The sequence below is a fragment of the Leptonychotes weddellii genome, chromosome 6 (assembly GCF_054177405.1).
Source record: "Leptonychotes weddellii isolate Sample4059 chromosome 6, ASM5417740v2, whole genome shotgun sequence".
Classification (NCBI taxonomy): domain Eukaryota; kingdom Metazoa; phylum Chordata; class Mammalia; order Carnivora; family Phocidae; genus Leptonychotes; species Leptonychotes weddellii.
In genome coordinates this window covers 27466844-27492658 of record NC_138374.1, presented here as the reverse complement: position 1 = coordinate 27492658, position 25815 = coordinate 27466844, and the positions used below count along the sequence as shown (strand labels likewise).

The window sequence follows — 25815 nt, the reverse complement described above, 5'->3', positions numbered from 1 at the left end:
AATACTGTTCACATACTGGTGGCTCTTGATATTATATCTCCAAACCTCTACCTCTCTCCTGAAACTCAAATGCCTATTCCTCTTAGATGTATAATATGCCTATCAAATTTCAAACCTAAATCAACTGGCCTACTCAGTCCTTAGGCTTCCCTTCTCAGTAAATGGCAACTCCTTTCTTCCGGTAGCTCAGACTTCAAAACTTGGAATCATCTTTAACTCACTTTCATACCACACCCCTAGTCTATCAACAGTTCTTGCCAGCTCTACCTTCAAGTTATATCTAGGGTCTGGCCATTTCTTACCACCTCCGCTGCTACTACCCTCGTCTAAGCCACCACCATATCTTGCCCAGACTACTTTAACAGCCTCATAACTGGTATCACTGCTTCTATCCTTGCCTTCCTGCCCCTCCCAACCCAGCACTAGCATCCAGGTAGTCTTTAAAAAACTGCAATTAGATAATGCCATGCGTCTACTCTAAACTTTCTAAGGCTTTTGATCCCACTCTCTGAATAGAATCCAAAGTCCTTATCAGGGCCTACAAGTCCTATATGACCTGGCTCCTCCTACCTCTCTGATCTCAGCTCCCATCTCTCTTCCCCTTGCCCACTCCAGTCTAGCTACATGGGTGCCCCTACTATTTTTTGTACCTGCCAAGCCCACTCATGCCGCCTGCCCTTGTACTGTCCTCTAAGCTAGTCACTCTTCCTTTAGGTACCTACGTGTTCTTTCACTTACCTCAGGCCTCTGCCCAAATTTCACCTTATCAAAAACACTTATGCTGACTATCCTTTCTAAAATAACCCTCGTCTGTCACCTCTCTTTACCATGCTTTACTTTTCTTCCTAGCAATGATCACAACTCAACATATTTTATACTGACTTGTTTATCTGCCATTGTTATCCTCATTAATATGTAAATTCAATAAGAACAGAGTCTTTGTGCATGTGGTCATTGCTATAGCCCAAGCTCTGAGAATAGTGTCTGATACATAGTAAATGTTCAACAAATATACGTTGAATGAATAGATTTGTTGAATGGACTCATCTAGGTCTCTTGTTATCAGATAAAGAGAGTGGTTTCCAGATAGTTGTTTAATTAATATGACCAAAATCAAGTGTGAGAAACTGGGAGAGATATCCATGGAGATCATCAGATTATGCAGCTATTTAATACTAGTGACCACCATGGGATTCACAGATATTTTCAGTTTGCCCCTTGATGCCAAATCATTGGCCAAACTCTAAGGTGGGATGAAACATCTGCCTTTAACTTCTTTGGCATGTCATTTATCCTCTGGGACTCAGTGTGTTCTTCTGTGAAATTGGCAGTTGAAGATATGATTACTGCTCTGCTGGTTTAAGGTCTACAAGATGCTGAAAGGAGTCAGTACGGTTAGGAGGATCAACCACACAAGCTCTGGAAATTGACTGCCTGTATTTGAATCCTGCTTCCATTCCTCACGAGCCACATGACCTTGGACAACTTTCTCAGTTTTCTTATTTGTAAAGTGGGAATAATAAAAGGATAATAATCACATTTAATTCAAAGAGTGATTGTGAGAATTACATGAGACAATACATGTAAGGTACGTAGCATATGGTTTGGCACATAGTAAGCGCTCAGTGAGTGTTATTAAAAATGAAAAGTTCTGAGAGACCATTGCGATTCATGTATTTTAGGAGCAGTAAACTACCCAAGAATATTAGAAGATATGAAATCCGTAAAGGTCTGATAATGTGGTTAGGTAGAATGCCCTTATTCTTAGGAGAGGCATGGTGAAGAACTGAAGGGTAAAGCTTCTCAGTATCTGTCACTTATTTTCTAATAATCTAGCCAAACACATCTCTGTTTCTATATCTATCAAGAAAATGTGGCAAAATGTTAACAACTGTTGAAGCTAGTTGGATAGTATGGTTATTGTACTATTCTTTCAACCTTTCTGTATGTTTGAAAATTCAAAATAAAAGGTTGAAAAAAAGAAAAAAAGAAAGGGCCCTAGAAATAGTCTAGTGAAGTCCAACCATCATTTTTTGGAAAGAAGCTCAGAGGTGAAGCTTTTGACCAAGGTCGTATGCAGGAGGAGCTTGAGCCAGACTCCAGGTCTCCTGGCTGACCATCTCTCCCTTTGTGGGGGCAGCTGCTGTTGCCCCTCAGGCAGCAGTGAGCTGCAGAGGAACAGACTCAGCTTCCCCCAAAAGACCAAGGGGTGTTAGGGATGTGTAAAAAGGCACTTGTGTTGGTGTTTCCTTTTTGTTTATTAAGCAAATAGGTAGGTCATTTGGTTGGAAGGTATGATGTCAAAAATTGTGAAGGCAGCACCAAGGCCAGACCTGATATCCTGGGTAAACCAGTTTGGCACCATCTGTTTGTGTTTTTTGAGTGGTGGTGGTGGTGGATTTGTAAACGCTGGAATTTCAGGGGAGAGAGGGAAGAGTAGGGGTAGGGGCCAGGGTCAGGAAGAGCAGTGGAGAGACTGGCTTAAATTCTGGATCTCCCTGAAAGAAGGGACCCCCAGGGTTTCTCTGGGGATGAAATGCAGGCACATATTTAAAGAAAGGAAATGATTCTCTGCGGTCTGCAGCATTCTCCTCTAGCTGACAGGGTTCAAAGCAGTGAAAAGAAGAGATGAGGAGAGGAGGGAATGCCTATGCAAGTGTGGGGAGGGGGAAACAGAGAAGGAACGGGAGAGAAAGAAAAAAATACCGTAGAGGAAGCCTGGGCCACGGTGGAGGAGGGGTTGGGGGAAGGGTACTGGAAAGGTAAAGAGGCCGCACGTGGGGGCCTGCGAACGCGTGGAGGACTGTCAGCCTCCGCCAGCTAGAGTGTCTTGCCCCAGAACCGTCCTGCCTTTTTCTCTTCTCCGGGTCTGGAAGTCTCAGGAGGCCGCGGTAGCGAGCGCAGAGCTCCTGGCGCTCTTACTAGGGGGAAGGGCGGGCAGGAGAGGCGGGGCCTCCGGGCCGGGCGGGAGCTAAGCCTCTGGCCGCGGGCGGGGCTCCTCTCCGGCGGGCGGGCGCCGGAGTCTGGGGGCCGTGTTTCCCCCTCCCGGTCGGTGGAGGCGCCTGGCCCCTCCTCCCCCGGCCGCCCCCACCCCCGCTGCCGCTGTCAAAGATAAACCGGGCCGTTGCTTGTAGGAACAGCGGCAGCCGGCGATCGGGCGGTGAAGAGCCTCGGGCGCGGCCTCGCCTCCCCGGCCCGGTGCCCGCATCAGCACCGCGGACAGCACAGCGGCCGTCGCCAGTACCTAGACGCCCGCTGGCCCACCAACCCACCGGCGCCCGGGCCCGCGGCGTCCGCATCAGCACCGTGGACAGTGCCCCGGGCCCCTTCTCGCCTCTGCCAGCCCACCTGCTCCCGGAGTCAGCACCGCGGACAGCCCCCCGTCACCCTCCTCGCGGCAGGCTCGGAGTGGTCAGCGCCCCTGGAACATGGCCACTGAGGTAGGGGGCGAGCGCTGGGCCCGCAGGCAGTGCCCGACTGGTGCGGGAACACATCCCCGCTAGGGGCCACTGGGCGGGAAAGGAAGAAGGGGGGTGGGGTGGGGTGGAGTGAGGGGGTGGGGTAGGGTAGGGTAGGATGGGGTGGTTTTCCAGATCTCATACTGAGGGAAGGGGTGGGGAGCAGAGTGGCAGGGTGGAAGAGAGGGGCTTCTCCTGAGAACTCATCTCACCCCTGGCGATCTTCCCCATCTGAGTGCCGAAGCTGCCCACGCCACTTGTTGGCACTGGCGCCAGGTTTGCTCCAGGGACCCATCTGGGGTTTCCCCTTACTGTCCTAAAACTACTTCCCTAGAGGGTTGGAGGTGAACTTGTCCCTGTTTTAGGGGAGGGAAGGCAGCTGGTTGCTGTTGCTATGCAGTGTAGCCATCCAGCTTTTGAACCCAAAAGCCCGGTTAAGAGATGGCAGACCTACCTCCACATCCACATTTCCTTCATGGGGAGGGAGGGGACAAAGAATCCTCAGGCCAAAACACCAAACAGTTGGTTTTAATGAGCTGCCTGCACCAGTCTCCACTTTTGCATGTCATGCTTTCTTGCCTTTTCATCCCATTCAAGTTTCTTGTACCAGGGTGTCTACATTTCCCGTGTCTGATGGGAGGAGCTGTCTTCTTTTTCAGGGTGTGATGATAGGTGTGTCACCTTCAAGGGATTTGAAAGTTGAACCAAGAGACCTGTTGGCTGAGGGCAGAATCTTGGTGCAGTGCTTAAGAGATCGGGAATTTCCTCCTGTAGTCCCTCATTTTATGTGGCAAATGGAGCTCTTTATGTTCCCACTGTACAAGTGGTACAGCTAACACATGGAGAAGGGGAGGGCCTATTCGGTGCAAAGCATGTTAGCAGCAGAGCTGAAAGTTTCTTCCTTTGGATTTTTGGAGTGAAACCCAGGGCACCAGGGTCTCTCCAGGTCTGATGTTGACTTCTTTTGTTGTGTTTCCCCATTTCTAACCCAGCTGGAACACAAGCCAGGGAGACAGCACAGGCTTTTGAATGATTCTGTGCATTGCCTCTGGGCATCCTGGTGAGCAGCGTGACATCAATACCAAGTGTTACTGTTGCAATTCTGCTGTCGTGGCCACCACAGAACAAGGTGCAGTTGCCTGGTGCCGTTTGGCTTTGTGACAAGGCACAGGATTAGCTAGGAGAGCTCACCCCCCCTCCCCCGCCCACCCAGGACCTTGTGAGGGAGCAAGCCCTAAGCAGGCCCATGGAGCTTGGTTTTTAGGGTGGAGGAATGCAAAATAAATAAATAATTAGAAAGCTTGGAAAGTGCCAAAGTTATTGAGAAGAGCAGGAGGAACAAAGGCGAAATGGCCAAGGATCTGGTCACCTTCCAGATAGGGCTGGCAGGCTGCAGTAGAGGCTGCTGGTGTTGGGCAGGAAGGGACAACTTCAGTCACCTGGGCATAGATGGGCCAGTAGTGTGGGCAGAGAAGGCAGCCACATCTGTGATGTGTTCTGCCAGATTCCAGGAGGCCCATCTGTCTCATCATACCTCCATTTCAGGTCTGATGTACACAAATGCCAACCAGCAGGCTCACATCTCTAGGTTGAGGCAGTGTTTCTAGGAGGCTGCTGTTAGACATGCATGACTCTCCCCGGGGAGAGGTTCTGCTCATAATGCCTCTGTGAATGTAGCCCTTTCCTGTGTACAAAGCACTAGCACATGTGTGATCTCCTTTGAGCTTTAGAGCAAACCTGTGAAGTGGGTAAGGATGGTGTTATTATCCCCAATTAACAGATGAGCTAACTGAGGCTCAAGGGCTTGCCTGATCCCTGTGAAGAAGCCAAGCAAGGCATCATTATCCCATTTTACAGATGGTGCAAATGGAATGTGAGAGTTATTCAAGAAAATATGGCTCAAAAGGCCAGGGCAAGAACTAGAGCTTGAGTCTTCTGCCTCCCTGGTCAGTGTTTTTTCCTGCTGCATCCAGGTGTATCCATTAGCCAATGGCGTAGCTCAACAGAGAGGTGGGCGCTAGGGGCTGTGACATGAGGCTGTGATGGAAAGGATGCAGAAGGACTGAGCCTCCCTGTTCAGCCTGGCTGGGTCAGCTTGAGGACAGAGGGACAGAAGAATGCCCAGAAGGGATGGAGAGCAGAGGACAAATATTACCCATTTCCCAATTTGGCCTTGGGTGGACCCTGCTGGCAGTACCGAGGGAGGAAGCCTTAGGTCTGCCAAGGCACAGAATGTACACATTATCTGGGCTGTGGAGTGAGTCATTCTCCCCAGGCTGTTTTTACTGTTAGGACTGAGTTAAGATTACCAGGAAAAACCTGTTGGGAGAAGGAATACCTCATGCCAAACTTCTTGGCCATTCCCTTAGGATTCTGAATGGGAAGTCCTCAGTTCCAGCAGAAGGTGTTTTGAGAGGTGAAGAGGAGAGGAACAGAGCGAGAGAGGAGAGGGAGGAGGGGGTGGGAGAGAAGGAGAGGGAGGGACAGGAAGATGGGGGGGTGGGGGGGAAGAGGGGGAGAGAGACATTGGGAAAGATTGGATGTCCCTGGATCCCTACGTGGAAGGCATGGAAACCGGATCTTTTCTGCTTCCGAATTTCTGTTGAGGAGTTAGCATTAGGGGAGGAGTGCATGTGAGGAACTCAGAGGAGGGATGAAGCCTCCTGAGTGAAACACTGACCTCATTTGGACAACTGTAATGAGCCCATTTCCTGAGCGGCAAACCTCTTTGAATGTGTGTCACTGGGAGCAGGGTCCACCCTGGGAAACAGTCCAGATGGACAAGGACAACTGGGAAATGCCTGGCTGAGAGGGGCTTCCTCGAGTGGTAGAATTTGGTCTCTAAGAGGTTTTTATTTTTATTTTTTATTTTAATTTTAATTTTTTTAAAGATTTATTTATTTATTTATTTATTTATTTATTTATTTATTTAACAGAGAGAGACACAGCAAGAGAGGGAACACAAGCAGGGGGAGTGGGAGAGGGAGAAGCAGGGTTCCTGCAGAGCAGGGAGCCCGACATGGGGCTTGATCCCAGGACGCTGGGATCCTGACCCGAGCCGAAGGCAGACGCTTAACGACTGAGCCACCCAGGTGCCCCTCTCAAAGAGGTTTTTAAATGCACCAAAGTAGCATTATCCAAGCAAGGCATTTGGAGGTTTGATCTCTGAGGCCTGGAATTAACAACCAGCAGACAGTGGGTTGGGCTTGGCCCTGGTGTAGGCTTAGAAGAAGGGAGGCCCTATGCCTGGGTTTCCATCCTGAGGCCTGACTTGGCTGCTTGTGACTCATGATCCTCACTCCTCCTCCACACCCCAGCCAGGGAGCATGGTGTTGGTTCATTAGCTGAATCTCCTGATTCTTGATTTGAGCCTCAAATGCATCCTCTGGAATTAGCTAGTTTTTAATGAGGATGGAGATGTGGGCCAGATGGGGCCTCCTGTTTGTCTTGGGCAGATTGGGACTGGGAGTGCTCTTCTGAACTCTGGTGCTTGCTCCTCCCCACCTCTCCCAGGTCAGCTCTGTCAGGTGTGTGACCCAGTCTTCAGGCAGCCTCCCTATCCCTGTCCCACTGAAGTTCGAAAGTTGGTGCTAGCAGATATGACCACTGATGTTCTCTTTCTTGAGCTCTTTCATGAACTGCCTCTGGGTCCTGTCCTTACTCAGCTGCCAGCAGGCCTGAGGACAGTGGCAGGAGAAAGGGCAGAGTTGAGGAAGGGAAGAAGTAGACAAGAAGCCCAGGTGTCAGGGTCAGTTAAGAAACCCTGGGGGAGCTGCCTAGGGGAGACACAGAAGCTGTGGCCTCATAGCGAGATGTGTGCATATGCTGGGATCCTCTTACGGGATTTCAGAGCATCATGGATCTCTCCTGAAACCCCCCACTCACTTCCTGAAAGCTAAGTAGCTGGCAAGTGCTTGGAGCCTGGCTCTAGCTCCGGCCCAAGGGCCCCAGTGATGGGATTCTTCATTGAGAGGTCCTCAACTGGCCATTCTAAGAGTGAATCTCATTCACAGTTGTGCCTTATTTGGTCTGCTTCGTGCTTACAAATGTAAAAATTTATTGGAAACATAAAACAAAAATCAAGATATTTGGTATTAAAGAAATCTGGATTTGTGGCTTCTCTTAAGATGTCGGAAGCACAGCATCCTGGACTCACATTCTCACATGGCAGTGCGGCTGCTTTCCTGAGACAGGACATGAGTTCTCTGATTAGCCACAGCCCTCACCCAGCCCACTTACGTGCTTAGTCCCTATAAACATTTGCATTCGTAATCCCTGAGAAAGCCTCCTGAATGTCAGGGCTGGAAGGGGCTTTAGGTGATTATGTTGTTCCAGCTTCTCAGTTTCTAGTTGAAGAAGTGGAGTCCCAGGGTCATGTGGCCCGGACTAGCACCCAGGTCTCCAGCTCCCAGGTCAATGGGCCTTCTTTCCATCAGGGCCTTTTGGTACTTCACAACTGAGCCACCATGGATGGAGAGATCCAGGAGATGCTGCTCTGCCTTAAATCCACCCTTCACCAATTACAGATGAATCTGTTATATTGTGCTTTACATAGATCTGGGAGATGAAGGCTCTGGAGTATACAGTGTGTCTGATACCATCTTCTAGTGACTCCTCAAGACTCCACAAATACTCTAAGAGAGGAAAGCAGATCCCTCGTCACTCAGAGGGAGTATTCTAAGGCTCAGGATTTTTGAGGTTGGAAAGGGTGTTGACCCCTCCTACTCTGGCTACTTGAGAACCCATGGATCAAAGCCAAGAGGAGATGGGACTATACTATGGAAAGTAGCACCCTAAAATCTTAATGGAACACTAAAGTAGAAGTTTATTTACTGCTCAGTAAGGTCCCAGACAAGTGATTCTGACCGGCAGGTGGATCTCCCCAGGCTGATTCAGGGACCCAGGCTGTTTCCAACTTGTGGTTCCATCATCTTCAACATCTGGCTTCTTTGGTTTCTGTGGAAGAGGAAAGATTACAGAGGAGTGGCTAGTTACTGTGAGCCAAGCCTATACATTCCCCTCACATTCCATTCAGTCATATGGCCACACCTAATTGCAAGGCAGTCTGGGGATTAATCTAACTGTATGCGTAGGAGGAAGAAGAAAGGCTGTTGTCATCAGCTTGCTGGTCACTAGAGACACATCCCTTCATGGTAGCACACAGTGCATGTGTGCACTCAGACACAGACAAAGGAGGCTTTCGGAGGGGAGAAGCTGAGTCCATATCAGAATGGCTGAAGAACTGTTTTTGTTTTTTTTCTCCCCTTCTTTCCATTCTCACCAGCACTTTCCTTGGTTTAGACGTACTTTTGTGTTTCCCTGGACCACTACAAAGATCCCTTCACCTGGCCTCTTACCCCAGTCATGCCCAATTCCCATGCATCTCACACAGAGCTGCCTGAATGATCCTTCTGGGGCTAGAGGAATCCATCCTCAAGATCCACTGGCTCGGGCGCCTGGGTGGCTCAGTCATTAAGCGTCTGCCTTCGGCTCAGGTCATGGTCGCAGGTTCCTGGGATCGAGCCCCACATCGTGCTCCCTGCTCAGCGGGGAGCCTGCTTCTCCCTCTCTCACTCCCCCTGCTTGTGTTTCCTCTCTCGCTGTGTCTCTTTCTGTCAAATAAACAAAATCTTAAAAAAAAAAAAAGATCCACTGGCTCATGTCAGTTGGTTTTAGAAGGGTGAAGGAAGGCCACAGCCCTTTTCCTTGGAAAATACAAAAGATATGAAATCTTAACCAGACAGAACAGACACATTAATGAATAATGTACTTATCTCACCAAAGCTTTCTTTGTTTTTCAAAGTTATCATAGGATCCTAGTGGATGTCAAGGGGGCTTTCTCAGTCCAGACCTTGATTGGAGGAATCAAGGACTACTAAGATGAGAGGAGTACCTATACATTCTTCAATTCAGTCCCAATACTCTGGGGACCACTTCTCTTATGAAGAGCAAGGGTTGTCTGGATTTAGGAAAGTCTCTGATTCTCCCCTTTTCAGAACCTTGATCTACCAATTATCTGCTCCTACCTCTCTCTCATTACTTATTCTTTCCCCCAGTTTTTTTTTTTTAAGATTTATTTATTTTAGAGTACCCACACTCGCTAGAGAGAGCATGGGCAAGATAGCAACAGCACACTTGAGTATGGTGTAAGGAGGGGCAGAGGGAGAGAGAATCTGAAGCAGACTCCCTGCTGAGTGTGGAGCCCAACACGGGGCTCGATCTCACCACCCTGAGATCATGACGAGCCAAAATTAAGAGTTGGATGCTTAACCGACTGAGCCACCCAGGCACCCCTCTTTCCCCCAGCTTTTAAGCAAGTTTAAGTGTCTTCCATCCTACACCCTCCCCTCTAGTAGAGCCTCCCCACTGCCCCCAGCTCTCTGTAATCTCACTGTCCTCTATACTGTCATCCCCCCTGCTCTTACCTAATCCACAAACCAACTCCTGTCTTGCTGAAATCTGCCTGCAGTCACTGGAGTAGACCAAGTTCTCTGCCATCTTTGCTCCTTTGCACAAGTTTCTCCCCTCTGTCTGGGTTGCTTTTACGTCCTCTCCCCGCCCACTGCCTGCCCCCTACCACTAGCAAGTCCTGGACTTTCTTTATGACTCAACACAGACCTCAGGAAGTCTCTTCTGAGTAAGCATTTCTGGGTTAAGATGTTACTTCTCTGAAGCATTTATCACAGGCTAATTTATTATATATTTACTTGTCTTCCTCCCTGGAGCTCACAGACTGTCTTTTGCTCAGCATCCCCAGAGCCTGGCAGTAGTAGGGACTCAATAAATGAAAGGAATGACTGAATGGATTCACCTTAATTACGCAGGATGAACTGGCTGTGTGTTCACTCTGCCCTTGGGGCTTGGTCTCCATGTGGTTCCAATGTTTGGCATATTTTACCCAGTGGAATGCTAGTTTCAAATGTGGGTGGCTAAGGCTGGAAGTGGAAGAAAGAGGCCCTGTCCTTCTGTGGAATTGAGCCCACTCCCCTCAAATGCTAGAGTCTGTATCAATGTCCAGTCTGCAGGTGTGGGCAAGGGGCAGAGTTGCTCCACTCCTTCCTACCAGGGCAAGATGTTTCTTTAATTTCTGGCTTCAGCCCACTTTATCCATAATTTTCTCTGGGGAAGTTTGAGCCTTTGGGGGCCCCTCTTTCCTGTGGTGAGAGGTCCTGCATGGGAAAGCTATTCCTGGTGCTCTCTGACCTGGGCTTTAACTTGGCCTGAACCTGAATCTCCCTCCAAGGTGGTGGGCATATCAGGTCCTCCTCTGTCCTACATGCTTCCCTCCTCAACTCTGCTGTCAGCCCCACTTCTGGGGTCTGAGACCTCAGTCTTGTTCAGGGTTGGATTCCCCAAGCATGAGGCCTGATGAGTTCTGAATATTTGATACTTGCTAAGTGAACAAAGGTGTGAAAGGTTCTGTGTGTGTGAGAGAGACAGGAAAATGGAGAGAGGGGGATGAGGGGGGAGAGGTGGGGAGGTGGAGGGAAGGGAGAGAGAGAGAGAGAGAGAGAGAGAGAGAGAGAAGGATCTGGGCCAGCCACCAGGAAGTCTTTTCTTCTTGTTAAAATGTGTTTCTGGCTCTGTTGATGGTTCCAGAACCTCCCCCTTTGGCTCAGCTTTGGCTCTGCTTCAGGCTTTTTCTAGATCTTTCTGGGATAGCTTGAGGTATCTTGTCTGGTAAGCTCCACAGGCCTGCTCCCCCATGGCCTTCCTGGAGCACTGGTAGGGTGGCTAAGGTCCTGGTTTGCTGGGAACTTTCTCGGTTTAGTGCTGTCAGAACCACATCCTGACACCCCCTCAGTCTTGGACAAACGTCGGTGGATGGTCACCCTGAATGTGTGTCTCCTGTGTGCCTCCTCAGGTCCACAATCTGCAGGAGCTGCGGCGAAGTGCCTCGCTGGCCACCAAGGTCTTTATCCAGAGAGACTACAGTGATGGGACCATCTGTCAGTTCCAGACCAAATTCCCCCCAGAGCTGGACAGCCGGGTGAGGATGGTTTTTTTTTCTCAGCTTGGAACACAGGCCATGATGGAATCAAGGACTTAATCAAATGTATTTTTTTTCCAGGATAAAACTGATATGTGTCACATCACTTGTTCAGTCACTTCACATGGAAGAGTTAAACCATGTCCCTGACATTGCCTTGCTGTCCCCGCATGGAAAGTTAGAGCTGGAAAGGCCTCAGATGTCCTAGTTCAGCAGCCCCCCTAGAGTCACCTGGAGAGCTTATTAGACAAAAGCACATTCCTTAGTCCTGCGACGACAGCGGCCCCAGCAAGCTCCACTCTTTAGCAGCAGTTCTCAGCCCTAGCTGCGGAGCTTTAAAAAATCCTGATGCCCAAGTCATCAACCTAGGACTCTGCCCACAGCCTCTCCATCCAGACTTAGCTACCTGGGTGTCTCATGGACCACCAGCCCCTTGCGAGCGTCAGCTCCTGCTGTTGACTTTTGCTTCTGGCTCAGGGGCGTGTATGGCCCTCGTCCTGAGCCTTGGTAGAACTGGCCTGGGGTTGTAGAGTCGGCCCTCTGGAGGGCGGTGGCAGACCTTGACTCTTCCATTCAGCAGCCCAGGACCATCTGAAGGGGGTTGGGAAGGTGGGGCAGGGCTGCCTTTTGCTAATCCGATCCCTAACCAGCTTTTAAGGAGCTATGGGGGTCTCCTCATCAAAGGACATGCCTGTCCTTTGGGGCATGGTGACTCTTAGGGTAGAGCATAATGTTCTCTTAATGCGTTTACTCCAGATCTGTGTAGGGACAGTGACTGGGAACCCCAAAGCTTCTGACTATTCTTGGGGAGACCTTTGGTCCTAGATGGGTGTGGAAGGTCCCTAACCTATGTGATGGACCGTTCTGATCCTATAGTGGTGAGTGGGGAAGGGGGTGTTCTGAGGAATGTAAAAAAATGGGGCTATAGACACTTTGACACCTGTTGAATTTGGAGCCTGCCTTTCCAGTCTAGTGTACGGTTATGTATTGAAGAGCACAGACTCAGGTCAAAGCTGTGTAACGTTGGCCAAGTTCACTCAGCAAGTATTTACTGAGCAACTACTCTGTATGAGGCATGAGGGATCTAGAAGTGAAGTCTTGGGAGTCTATTTTCTCTTAGAGGGTATGAAGAATAAAATAGCAAGTAAATATGTAGCAGCTCTGGGGGTGACCAATACTAGAAAAATAAGGGGTTAGGTCACGGGGCTGGGAGAGCTGGGGAAAGGGGAGTGGCCGGGGAGGTGTATGAGGTAAGGTGAGACCTGAGCCTGGGGTGGGAGAGTGTTGCATCCAAGGACACAGGCGCAAAGGACTTGTGCATTTGCAGGAAGCAGCAGGGCAGTCGATGTGGCCGGAGTGGGGCCTGACGGGGCAGGAGAGTAAGAGGCAGGCCCAGGGGATGCAGGACCAGACCCTGTAGGGCCTAGCAGTCATTGTAAGGACTTCTTGGATTTTACTTGGAGGAGATGAGAAGGCTTTGGAAGCTCTTCTTCAGAGCGGTGACATGCTCTAACTTTAGCAGGCTCCCTTGGCAGGGCTGGGGGCAGAGAGACCAGATAAGAGGACAGAGATGGGGCGCCTGGGTGGCTCAGTCATTAAGTGTCTGCCTTCGGCTCAGGTCATGATCCCAGGGTCCTGGGATCGAGCCCCACATCGGGCTCCCTGCTCAGCGGGAAGCCTGCTTCTCCCTCTCCCACTCCCCCTGCTTGTGTTCCTGCTCTCGCTCTCTCTCTGTCAAATAAATAAATAAAATCTTTAAAAAAAAAAAAAAAGAGGACAGAGATGATGGTGGCCTGGACCACAGAGCAGAGCTCTGAGCTGCTGAAAGTGAAAAAATGCGTGAAAGTGTGTTATTTATTTACTTACTTTTATTAAATTTTTAAAAAAGATTAGACTTTGCAAAGCTTTTTTCAGATGAAGCAGTCGATTAATTTATTTTTTAAAGATTTTATTTGTTTACTTGAGAGAGAGAGCGCGTGTATGTGTCCGAGCATGTGAGCGTGAGCAGGGGAAGGGAGATGGGGAGGAGTAGAGGCAGAGGGAGGGGCAGAGGGAGAGGAGGAGGGGCAGAGGGAGACAGAGAAGCAGACTCCCTGCTGAGCGCAGAGCCTGACAAGGGGCTCCTTTCCAGGATCCTGAGATTATGACCTGAGCTGAAGTCAGATGCTTAACTGACTGAGCCACCCAGGTGCCCAAGCAACTGCTTACTTTAATCTACAGTTGCCAGATGAATTTATAAACATCTTATTATTTTTTTAATTGAAGTATAGCTGACACACAATGTTACATTGGTATCTGAAAGTGCCTTTAAAAATAGAAGGCATAGAGAGTTAGCTGTTATGATTATGGATGCAGGCAGGGCAGTTGGGCACAACAGCAGGCTGTTGTGTTCTTCATGACCTCTTAGCTTGAGGGAAGTGCCCCCTCCTGGAGAGACACTCCCGAGGTCTCACACAATCAGTCTTATGCAGTTGGAGTCCCATTCAAACATGGGGAGCCCCTACCAATTAGGACCGGGGCGCTTTCACAGCTATCAAAATGGGAGGGGTGGCACAGTCACTAGAATTCCTGCCTGATCCCTTGCAGAAAATGTTCACATCTACAATATGGTGGGAGTTTCCTGCTTCCAAGGGAGGCCAAGTAGCCATTCTTATTCCCATTTTATAGATGCGGAAACTGAGGCTGGAGTAGTTAAGTCATTAGCCAAAGGCCACACAGCTAGGTGATGGTCAAATCTGGACTGGACCCCAGGCCTTCTGTTTACAAAGTCCTGTGAGACGGGCTTCTTTTTATTGAGCCTTTCCTAAGGTCTCCTGACTCCCAGTCGAGTGCTTCACAGGCACCTGCAGCTTCTCCGGTCTTGCCTGAGGGCATCTCCCCCCACCAGCGTGGCCCTACCACTGCCATCCTCCCTCCCACCTGTGACTGTCCACAGTCCAGGGAGGCTGACCTCAACATGGTTCCCTGTCCCTCTCTCCCTCCAGATTGAGCGGCAGCTCTTTGAGGAGACTGTGAAGACCCTCAACAGCTTCTATGCGGAGGCCGAGAAGATTGGGGGCAGCTCCTACCTTGAGGGCTGCCTGGCCTGTGCCACGGCCTACTTCATCTTCCTCTGCATGGAGACCCACTATGAGAAGGTGGCTCCCTTCCTGACTGCCCTGCATCCCCTCCCCCAGGGCTCCCCTGCTGCATCTTCATCCTCAACTGGCCCCTCTCCTTGCAGGTTCTCAAGAAGATCTCCCGCTACATCCAGGAGCAGAATGAGAAGATCTTTGCCCCTCGAGGCCTCCTGCTCACGGACCCCGTGGAGCGCGGGATGAGGGTTGTATCCTTCCTGGCTGTTCTGTGTAAGGGCACAGAGCTGCCAACCAGTAGGGTCCCTGGTGAGGCTACCAAGAAATAGGGGCCACCCTAGGGGCCTCTGCTCAGGGATTTCCTAGGATTTCCCACATCACGGGTCATCCGCTCCCCTCCCCCATAAGTTATCAATGCCATTTGTGAATTTCAGGGTTTGCTTTTATCCAGCTACCTTTATTCACTGCTTAACACATGCCAGGTATCATAGTAACTGCTTTGAAACGATGTAGTTCTCATAATACCCCTAAAGGTGGGTGACTCGTATTATTCCCCTTGTCAGTGAACACACTGAAGGTCAGTCACTGGCTCAGGGTCACCTGGCTGGTTGACGTCAGAGCCGTGACTGGAGCCCAGGCCCACACTTAGCTATGAGGCTGTATTGCCCCTCAGGGAATAGGCAGATCTCCCATCCGTTTACACGTCTACAGTCTCATGTACTCCTGTGTGTGCGTCCCCCTTTCACAGATCAGAAAAATGAAGTTTTGATGGGCGGCTGGTCCAAGCGTGGGTTATAGGTCAGCTCACCTGGACAAGTGTGTGCATACATCCCGCCCGCAGTCATTAGCAATGAGAGTAAATTGTTAAAAAATAAATTTTTGCTAGAAAATTGAGAGGAAAAAGAGTAAAGAAACCACAAACACTGGAATCTTCTGTTTACAAAGCCCTGTCAGACGGGCTTCTTTTTATTGAGCCTTTCCTACGGAGCGGGCATTGTGCTTGCTGCTTAACATGCGTGATTTCAGTCAGTCCCCAGACAACCCCAAGGTTCTCGGATTACCACCATTTTACATATGCAATCATTAATGGGTAACACGTTAAACGACCCCGTCTAAGGCCACATCGCTCGAGAGTAGGCGAGTCAGGGTTTGAAAGCAGGACACCGAAGTCCTCCCACTTGCCGTGGGCAGTGACACCACCCGTCCTGGGGTTTGGTAGCCAGACCCACTAGAGCGGGAGCTTCTGACCCGGGTGCGCGTGGCCGTCGGGGTCGCTGTGGACGTGCACCGAGTGAGTGCGTGCGGGAGCGCGGCGGCCCGGGCTCTGGTGGCTAGTGCCGCAAGCCGCCGTCCTCGCCGTCCTCGCCGTCCTCGCCGTCGGGGCAGCGGCCCCCGCCGGCCGCCCGCTCCCCTGCGGGCCTCCGTGCGCCGGTCCGTCCGCCCCTTCTCGGCAGCTGGCAGGGGGTCCGTCCTTAACGCCGCCGCAGATCGAGATCTCCATCTACGAGGACAGGTGCAGCAGCGGCAGCTCCAGCAGCGGCAGCAGCTCGGGCAGCGGCAGCAGCGGCGGGGGCGGCGGGGCGGGGGCCCGGTGACTGGCCGAGAGTCCCTGCAGGGAGGTGTACGGCCGGACTGAGGGCCTCTCAGACCTACGGCGGCTGCGCTACCAGAGCACCCGCTTCTGAGTCATTCTCTGGGCCCCGGCTGCTCCCCGGGGCGGGAGGGAGGGTGACTGGCCCGGCGTCCTTGCGGGGCCCGTCTCCCCGCGCCCCCTCCCGCACTCCTGCCCCTCACCCCTGGCAGGACGGCCCACTTCCGGACCTGGCACTTTCCCCAGGGGGCAGGTCTGGTCACCGCAGCCAGATCTTCCAGGGCAAGGCTGGGGCGGGGTGGGCAACACGATTTGGAAAGCCCTTTTCTTCTGCTGCTCCTCTCCCAACACCCTGGGGTGGGGCTCAGGTCCCAGAGAGAATTCCCATCCCGCATGATTCCTCAGCCCAAATCGCACATCCACCAGGACTCTCGCCCCCCAGGGTCCTGCACCCGGTGTCTGCTCTTTCTGGGGCCACTGCAGGGGCTCTGCCTGTCTGTGAACCTGCCTCCCCCGGATTCGAGGTCTGGGGAGATGGGAGCCACTCAGTCCCCTCCTGACCCCTTCTAGACTCATGGCTTCCCCTTCCCCCATCCAAAGCCTGGAGGCCACGTTGACCTTGCCAAGAAATCCAACTCCTGAGATTTTGCAGGACACGGGGCGCTGCTTGTGGGGCACACAGCCTGGGGCTCTGGGAGGTTGTTATAAGGGGGTCTAGAGAAATGCTTCATGGAGACATGTAGCTTTGGGGGCTGTGAACCTCCAGGACTGGAGCCAGCTTCTCGGGTTTAGAACCTGTGTGCACGAGAGAGTGAGTGCGTGTGCATGCAGGCCAGCGTGTGAGCGCACATACGTGAGAGCACTGTGTGCACGAAATCGCGTGTGGCTGTGCAGGCCTGTGCATGAGCACACATGCGAACGCATGTGCGAGAGTGCGCTTGTGTGAGTGTAGGTGTGGGAGCGCACTGGCCTGTTCTGCTTAGTTGCCAGGCCAATGACCGCCCCTCTCTGCAACCTGTCTTATCTTTGTGATGGTCTGTGGCTGCTTCCCTGCGTGGGTCCAGCCTGTCCCTTTGTAAATAAATGTCCTAAAGCTCCTCGCCCCTTGCCTGGGGCTGCCAGCTTGGCTCTTCTTCCTGGTCTCTCCCCCCACCTGCAAAGTTCTCCCCACCTCCTCATTTTACTGTGTACATTCTAGCAAAAGAGAAATTGCGGGTCTAGGAGCAGAGCCAACCTTCTGGGGCCTCCCGTGTCCCTCTCCCAACACCCCTCCCCCCATGACAAGGCAACAGGGCCACACATGCTGCGTATTCAGCCCGCCCAGGCTCCGGAGCTCTCTAAGGCTGCGTAAACAAGGCTTCCTTGGATGTTCAAAGGAGCTGGCAACCTGCAGGGGAAAAGGCAAACTCCTTTCTTGAAAGGGAAGAGAAGCACCCAGCCAATGAGGCCCTGCCTGCCAAGGCCCGGGGCGGCCAGTGGGAAGGAAGCAGCTCTGTCCTGGTGCCCCGATGAGGGACAGAAAGCGGCTGCCTGCCTCAGCTGGCAGGAGGTGCTAAAAGGGCATCTGAAAGACCAGCCACTGCTGGTAGCCTTCTAGAACCAAAGAGGGGCTTGGTTTTCTTTTGGACAAGAGAGCAGCCTTTGGGAGGGAGATGCCTACCCAGGGAGCTGCAGAGGGCAGCCCGGTCCCTGAGCCCGACTGGGTGGGTCTGCGTCCAAGGATCCCCCACAGACGGCGGCGACCAGTGAGCTCCATGGCAGCCCCCTGACCCCTGGGCCTGGCCCATGCCCTCCCTGGCCCGCTGTGTGGCCGGGCCGTATGTCTGACCAGTGCCTCTCCTGTGGGATGGCTGGGCACAGGTGATGCAGTGGCCTTTGGTTTTCTTATTTCTTTTTCCAATAAAAGGACTTGCCCAGCTTGAGGCTCTGTGCTGCTTCTCTCCCTTCTGGTGGTGGGCTGCCAGCTCTGTGCCCCAGGCCTCCAGTGAGGCGAGGCTCAGCTGCCCACCCGCCTCATGCTAAGGAGGTAGGGCTGGCTGACCGTGTCCCTGAAGGAGTGGTGAACCTGACATGGGCAGGACCCACCCTGTCTTCTTGGAGCTTGTAGTCTAGTGGGGAGGCTACATTCCAGATCCTCTAATCTGGAGCCTTTCTGGGGCATTTGCAGCCTCGGGTGCAGGGAAACGCTTGACTGAAAGCCAGGGCAAAAGTAAGTAATGAATTGATTAAATACCCATTTCTTCAGCTCGTAACCTGCTTGGGCCCTGTTAGGGGTTGGATCACAGAAGTCACTCAGTTTTAAAGACTAGAAAAGCATGTGAATGTTGAGATCTAGCAGGGTTGTGTCTTGCATTTTATGAAACCAAGTAACCTTCATTGAGTACCTCTTGTGTGCCAGATGCTTTGGTAAAACCATGTGCTAGAGCTGGGAGGGGATTTAAAGATCATCTAAAGGAGGCAGAACGGAGGCCCAGAGCAGTCACATGACTTGCCCCAGGTCACACAGCTGGTTGACGATTGTGCCAAATTTAGAACCGACCTCTCCTGACCCAGTGCTCACTCTGACACCATGGGGATGGCATCCCGATGGAAGATGCCCTATGCTGCAGGGCGGCCAGGGTCACACACTCGGGTCTGTGGACGAAGAGAGGGTCTCATCAGACTGGGGGGGACAATGGCGCTGGCCTCAGGGTGGGGGCTTTGGGGAGATCCCCTCTGGGTGGTGCTGAATGGGAGTCTGGGTGGCTTCCACGCTTGGACTTGCTGCTCTGGAGGGGCAGCTGGGCCTTTGCCTGAACCATGGGGAGGCCTGGACCCACTGCCTGTGTGCAAACCTGGGGTGTGTGTGGGTGGTCACAATGGAGGTTGTTCTTTAACATGAGGGTGGGTTCATTCTGTCTGTCCTGTATGCAAGGTTATTAGTCGTAATATTAAACCATAGTAGCTAACATTTACCACTTGGTATGTGCCAGGCACTAGGCTAAGACCCTACATAATCATTCAATCCTCACAACAACCCTATGGTGTGGACTATTATTCCCATTTTACAGATGAGGACACTGAGGCCCACAGAAGTTAAATAACTTGCCCAAAGTTACACAACTAGGAAGTGGCAGATCTTGGCTTTGAATCTAGGCAGTCTGACTCCAAGCTGTGTGGAAGATGATTAATCCAGCTTCAGGGACCCTGTCAGAGCTCGAGGTCCTCAGCCATCCTAGGGAAGGATTTGACAGATTCCCAGGTAAGGACGTGGAGCTGTGCCTGGTACCTCCAGGCATCACGGGAGTGGGGGTGGGCTGTGCTCCTCATAGAACTGTGGGGTCCACAGGGGCAGCTTGGTGGAAGGGCAGAGTGGGGAGAAGCAGGTGAGCCGGGGCTTGTCTCTCCCGGGCTTTCCTCTGCTGGCTCAGTTACAGGGGGTGTGGCCCCTCCTGCGGGTCCGGCCGCAGCCATGTCCCTGTATCCCCCTTGCCAGCCAGGAACGGGCCCGTCAGGCCCCAGAGAGCACAGGAACCCCCAGCAGCTCTGGGCTGCCATTCCCTTGGTTCCTGTTGCCAGACTCTGCCCTCTAGCTTCCTTTGGGGTGTGTGAAAACTGCAGGGTTTACGGAAGCTCACTGTGCCACCGAGTGGCAGAATCGTGCACTGCACCCTGGAATCAAAGCAGCCTGGGAAACGTTCCTAGAACCCCCGCAAACCCACAGCCACTTCCACCTGCTTTCAGAGGAGGTGTGGGGCAAAGATGGGGTCCAGTTGGTGGTGACTCTCCCTATGGCCAGCCCCTGGGGTGCTGCCTTTTTCCTGGGAACCCCCAGCTCCCTTCTCCACAGTTCCGGAAGGACTTATAATAAGGAAGGTTTCTGGCAGGAGGCACCTGCAACCTGGTTTTGGTTTTACTATTGACCAAGGATGAAGGCAATGCAAATAGCACTCCTAGTGAGACCTGAATTGGAGTTCAGGCTTCATGAGAGTAGCACATGGTGGAGACTCCTTGAGTCTCAGTTTCCTTCCCCAGCTGTAGAAATAGGGGTCCTAATACTTGACAAAATTGCTCAGACCAGTGCCTCTCATCGTTGGCTGCAATCCATGTCACCTGGGGAGCAAGAGAAACCACTGATGTCTGGTCCTATCCCCAGAGATGCTGATTTTATTGTTCTGGGGGTGCAGCCTGGGCATCAGGATTTTTTTTTAAGTTTCTCTGGAGATTCTAGTGTGAAAACGAGGTCGAGCACCCCTGATTTCGACAGTACTTAGAGCCTAGGAGCCTTTTCATGGGCCTTGGAAAATGTCTGAGACCCAAATAGAAGTTTATCGTTCCAGAAAAGCAACGAGACACAAAATGAGTGCAAGTGACGACTCCACTTGTAACAAATTCTAATACAGGCAAAACGAATCTATGGTGTTAGAAGTCAGGAAAGCAGCTGCCCTGGGTGGGGTGTGGTGAACGGAAGGGGGCCTGGGGAGACTTCTGGGTGCTCACAATCTGTCCCTCCAGCAGAGTGCTGGTTACACAGATGGGCTTGCTTTGTGAGAACTTGTGGAGCTGTACACTTAAGATTTGTGTATTTTCCTATATGTATGGTACATTTCAATAAAATTTACCAAAAAAGTTTACTGGCTCCAAAATAGGAAAAGAAAACGCAGAACTGAAATTAAGCATAATTAAGCATATCTACAAAATGTAGCACTGTCAGCCAACCATAATTCAACTCGACTCTGGGTGTGTGTGTAATTCAGGGTGAGTTGTGGAGGTCTAGGACAGTGCTTGATAGGATGAGGGGTGGGGCGCCCAAAAGAAGAAGGTCCCTGGTACCTAAGAAAATCTTAAAACAGCCCAGGTTTACCCCAGGAGCTCTGAGCCTTGACCCCACCCCCTGCACTTAGGTGCGAAACGATGCGCCTTTATGGGTGGGGGGGGGGGAAGGCTTTTGGCAGATTCGCAAAGAGGTATGTGACCACCCACTAAGAAAAGGCTGAGAACAAATGGTTTTGAGGAGTCAGTGAGAAACTGGCCGAGAATGTGCTTGGGGCAGACGGTGCCAAGCTCCCAGCTCTTCCTCTAAGGGGCCATTTAATGGGCTTGTCGGGTCAGCGTCTGCCGGCTGGCAGAACTTAGCCTGCAGCCTCCTGGAGCTGCACCGGGACTTGCGGTTTGGAACTGGGGATGGCGGAGGAGGTGGAGGAGTGGGAAGGGAGTCAGAGGGCTGCCGCAGTCTGCTGACCCCGAGTCATGCACTTAGCTACTCTGAGTCCCAACTCTGTCATCTGCAAAATGAGAGCACGCAGAGAATGCATCGTTGTAAATGCTAATCTATTTCTCCAAAGTAAAATATTATTGTTACTGCTGAAGTTACAGCAGGACCTCATTATACAGTGGCCTGTGATACAGACTTATAGCCAGGTTCCAGGTTCTTGCATAGAATAAACATATTTATCCAAGGGTTCTCTGATTCTCTAATATATGCCAGGAACATTCATGTACATTATAATTCCATTTAGTTCCCTAACACTCTGGTGGGTGGTTATATTTGAATTATTTTATAGATGAGGAAACTGATGTTCCAGGTGGTTAGGTAGCTTGACAAGCGCCCACAGCTAGTAAGTGTCAGAGTAAAGACCCAAACCTATATGTCAGAGCCCAAACCCTGCTCTCACTCTGCCAGTGTGTCACAGTCGGGTGAAAGACTCCATTCTACCTGGATTGCCTCCTAAAGGCAGATTCCAGACCCAGGGAGAAGCACGTGGCCAAATGTGGACACAGAAAAATTAGCTTTGCAGAGGCATGATGGGGCTCGATATTTTAGAGTAATTCAAGTTACTGATTTCTGTAATGGAAAAGTGATTGGGGACCAGTCACCACCTGAGAGCAGTCTGAGCAAAGCCCCGGGAAGGGGAAATGTTATACACAGCTTACTGGACCTTGTGGATGGCAAGGGCCTTCTTCCCTCTGTCCCTGTTTCCTTGGTAAACTCTCAGAGGGTGGGGATCTCGTCTTACTCATTTCCACCACCTCCCCCTCTCCCCACGTGCCTGTCAGGGGAGTGGGAAATGCAGCCCACCAAGAGGGCTGGCAGGAAGAGACAGGCAGCAAGGACAGGAATATACAGATGTGAAATCCACTGGCCCCTGGGGCAACGTGACCCGAGAAGCAGCTTAGGCAGATGCAGACAGGTAAGTGGCCGCTGAATGATACAGTTCAATTGCACGGGGCCCCTGACTAACTCAAAGGGTAGAGGCAGCGACGCTAGGCCCTCCCCTGTGCTGGGCAGCTGCTTTGAGTTGCCCTGCCGTGATCTCGTGGCTCAGCTCGTGATCTCCACCTGTCCTGGGAGGGGAGGGAGGAAGGAGGAAGCGTGCATCCCGGCCCCACTCAGCCCCTGCTTGGTGCTCCCTGAACGCCACGGTTTTAAGGTGGGTAAATCCTCCTGGGGCTGAGTATGTGTCCTGGAAAGTCTGGGCCTGGGGCCCTAAGGAGTGAAGTACCGTGGGTGGGTGGATGGATGGATGGATGGACGGACGGACAGACGGATGGACAAGTGGATGCATACAGATAAGATGGGTGCCGGAGATGACTGACGGTGCAGAGGTGAATGAGAGGGCTGCCTGGCTTGAGATGGATGCTCACAGAACCTGGAGAGCAGGTGAACGGATGGGTACCGATCGGCCCTGTGCTCCGCAGTGCAGATCTAAATACAGGGCTGGAACTCTTCAGAGGAAAGATACTGTGTAACCCGGTCCGCAAATGAACCCTGCATTTGAGTGATGGATGTGTCTCTTTGGGAAGGATTCTTATAGGTCTAACATTGCCCCAGTTAATGACTTATGGATTGTTGTAAAATCAGGCAGTGCTAGAAATGAAAGCAGGAGATTGAAGGGCCTGGGACAGATTTTATAATAATATCTGCATTTTATCAGGCCCTGCACTGTGCACCTTGCATGCTTTAGCTCCACAGCTCTGTGAGTTGTTAGGCTTCCTTTCTGTGGAGGAAGAAACTGAGGCTCAGAGAGGAAGCGGCTTCAGGTGACTAACAGGTCTTGTAGGTGGGGTGTCTGGGATCAAGCCTCAGTCCATTTGATCCCAGAGTCTCAGGGCAAAGAGAATGTTTTAAGTAAGGTTAGATGGAAGGAAGGAGGGATGGATGGATGGAGGGCCATAGGAATTTTGGATCAGCTGTCTAAGAAAGAATGTGGCATTCTGGCCCACGAGACACATTCAGTGTTGGGGTGAGACTGAGACCCCTCTCCTAACTTTTTCCTCTCTGTGTCCGCCTTCAAGGCCTGTAAATCTTGAGCCAGGGGACCTGAAAAAATGCAGTGAAGGTATGTATGGGGTTTACCTTCCTCCCTGTGCCCCAAGCTTGTTCCTCTGCCATGGTCCCCACTGGCAGTTGGGGAGGTGATTGGGCTTTTCTCCTTCCCCAGGAGCTCTGCACTCAGGTCTGGGGTGGAGGGAGGACAGCCCTCAGATCAATCTTTTGGTGGAGGGAGAGCTGCATTACTGATTCTGGGTGATAGGCCCTTCATGGCTGCTGTGGCGCTGGCACGAAGGACGAGTTCCCTCTACAGCAAGTATTCTGGGCCCCAGACTTCCCTTCTGGCAGGCAGGCCAGGTTCATGAGGTTCTGGACAGGGACTTCCTGGGAAGGGGTACTGTGGGTGGTCTTACTCATCTCCTCCCCCTCTCCCCAGGTGCCTGTCAGGGGAGTGGGAAATGCAGCCCACCAGGAGGGCTGGCAGGAAGAGACAGGCAGCAAGGACAGGAATATACAGATGTGAAATCCACTGGCCCCTGGGGCAACGTGACCCGAGAAGCAGCTTAGGCAGATGCAGACAGGTAAGTGGCCGCTGAATGATACAGTTCAATTGCACGGGGCCCCTGACTAACTCAAAGGGTAGAGGCAGCGACGCTAGGCCCTCCCCTGTGCTGGGCAGCTGCTTTGAGTTGCTCTGCCGTGATCTCGTGGCTCAGCTCGTGATCTCCACCTGTCCTGGGAGGGGAGGGAGGGAGGAGGAAGCGTGCATCCCGGCCCCACTCAGCCCCTGCCCGGTGCTCCCTGAACGCCATGGTTTTAAGGTGGGTAATCCTCCTGGGGCTGAGTACGCACCTCATCCCCTGTGCCCGACCTTGGCTGCAGCCTCCCTTCTCAGCCGAGCAGGACCCTCTGTGCACCTAGTACTTCCACTCAGCTCTTCCTTAGCTGGTTCCATGGGCCAAGCATGGTTCTTTGGTTCGCTTGGTGGGCACTTACGCTGACTCTGATTCTGGGTCAGCACCATGGAAAGGACAAGATCTGCCCCCCCACCCCTGAACCCCCACCCCTTCCTATTTCAGAAACTGTTGATACAACTGTGCGTATGAAATACTTTGAGCTTTCTGGAGAAGGAGGCAGGGTGAGCAAGGAGGAGCCCCAGGCCGGAGTCCGATTCCCCGCTAGGCTGTGGTCCCCCGGAAGTCACTGTTCCTTTTGGGCCCCAGTTTTCACAGCTGAACAGGATGGGGCAGGACTAAATGACCTCTCAGGTCCCTCTGCGCTTTGTTCTAGGCTTCTGTGGTGGTGGAGGGCCCAATCCCCAGGCCAGGTTACTAGCTGCAGGCGGACCCTGTGCCCTGTGCAGCCTGGTCAGCGGCACAGTCTCCTCGCTCAGTGTACCTAATTTTATGATTATTCTCTCGGAATGGCGCTGCGTGAGAACTAAGCTGAACAGCACCACAGCCCAGGCCCCAGGAAGGTTCGCTCTGCTTCCTTATGGCTATTTTCAGTCCTGAGGTCTCTTCCCTGCAAAGCTGTCTGCTGCCCGAGGGTGGCCAGGGTCCTCCACGTCTCCCACACCGCAGACTCCCCGGAGAACCGGGCCACAGCAGGGCGTGCTGGGAGCCACGTGAGCTTCGGCACTGAATAGACCCAGGCTCCAACCTGGCCTTTGCTACTTGTTAATATTATTAACATTTGAAATTTATTTGGGGCTTTACTATGTGCCAGGCACCATGGCAAGTGTTCTATTTCATCTTGTTTAATAAAATGACTCCGTGATTAGGTATTATCCCCATTTTACAGATGAGAAAACTGAGCCTGGAGGGCAGCACACCCACTTTACATTTCTGCTCCGGTGCCTCTTTCCCGGAGCGCCCCCGCCCTCGATTTAAAGGGCCCTTCTGCCCCCCAGCCCAGCACTCTCAACGTGCCCCCATATGCTGATGCCCCCAGGGCAAGGGACTTATCGCCTTCTGACACCTATATTCTTGTGTAGTTTAGCGCCTGCCATACGTCACCAGGCCATTCAGGTTGTACACAGCCGTATGGGCCAGGCCCCGAGAGCAGTGCCCAGCCAGCATACGCCGAGTGACAGTCGGTTGAATAATTTGCCCAGGTGTCCGTTACTTGGGGGTTGTTCCCCAGCAGGCTTCAGGACCCAGGCGTGGGAGCCAGTTGCCAGTCTGGATCACAGCTCTTGCCACTTCACCAGCTATGGGACCTTGGGGAGCTTGTTCTTTCTGAGCCTTGCTTCTTGGTGAGAAAACAGGTGAGTAACATTTGTCCCTGTAACATGTATCCGGGTGCAGGGATCCCTGGGGACATCCATGTAAAGTTCTTGGCAGATGATAGGCGCTCCACACATGTTAGCTCCTTCCCCTGAGGAGGGTTTTTTCCTCTTGTTTCTCATTTTTCTCTCATGGTCTACCCTTCGACCACAGCTCCCTAAG

At 52.1% G+C, this 25815-nt stretch overlaps 2 protein-coding genes and 1 long non-coding RNA gene across 4 annotated transcripts in view; 2 read left to right on the top strand and 1 right to left on the bottom strand.

Annotated features, from left to right (window-relative positions):
- The window catches only part of LOC145722161 (uncharacterized), a 29618-nt gene extending 26190 nt beyond the window's left edge, over positions 1-3428 (top strand). The window contains exon 3 of the long non-coding RNA XR_014146235.1: positions 3135-3428. This is a non-coding gene — a long non-coding RNA (uncharacterized LOC145722161). The remainder of the gene's footprint in view (positions 1-3134) is intronic.
- A 1379-nt stretch (positions 3429-4807) lies between these two features.
- GOLGA7B (golgin A7 family member B) lies at positions 4808-14851 on the top strand. Its single transcript, XM_081823074.1, has 4 exons — positions 4808-4843; positions 11323-11448; positions 14433-14585; positions 14672-14851. Exons 1-4 carry the CDS (start codon positions 4808-4810, stop codon positions 14849-14851), a joined length of 495 nt encoding a protein of 164 aa, XP_081679200.1.
- A 602-nt stretch (positions 14852-15453) lies between these two features.
- Positions 15454-25815, bottom strand: part of CRTAC1 (cartilage acidic protein 1) — a 148492-nt gene continuing 138130 nt past the window's right edge. For both annotated transcript variants that reach the window (XM_081823685.1, XM_081823686.1), the window contains one exon: positions 15454-16131. In XM_081823685.1, the coding sequence (XP_081679811.1) occupies positions 15995-16131 (137 nt within the window). In that variant the 3' untranslated portion in view covers positions 15454-15994. The remainder of the gene's footprint in view (positions 16132-25815) is intronic.

Coding starts and splice junctions, on each gene's coding strand:
- GOLGA7B (XM_081823074.1), top strand. CDS start 4,808: ATGGCCAAGGATCTGGTCACCTTCCAGATAGGGCTG. Junction 4,844..11,322: donor TCACCTTCCAGATAGGGCTG/GCAGGCTGCAGT, acceptor GTGCCTCCTCAG/GTCCACAATCTGCAGGAGCT. Junction 11,449..14,432: donor CCCCAGAGCTGGACAGCCGG/GTGAGGATGGTT, acceptor CTCTCCCTCCAG/ATTGAGCGGCAGCTCTTTGA.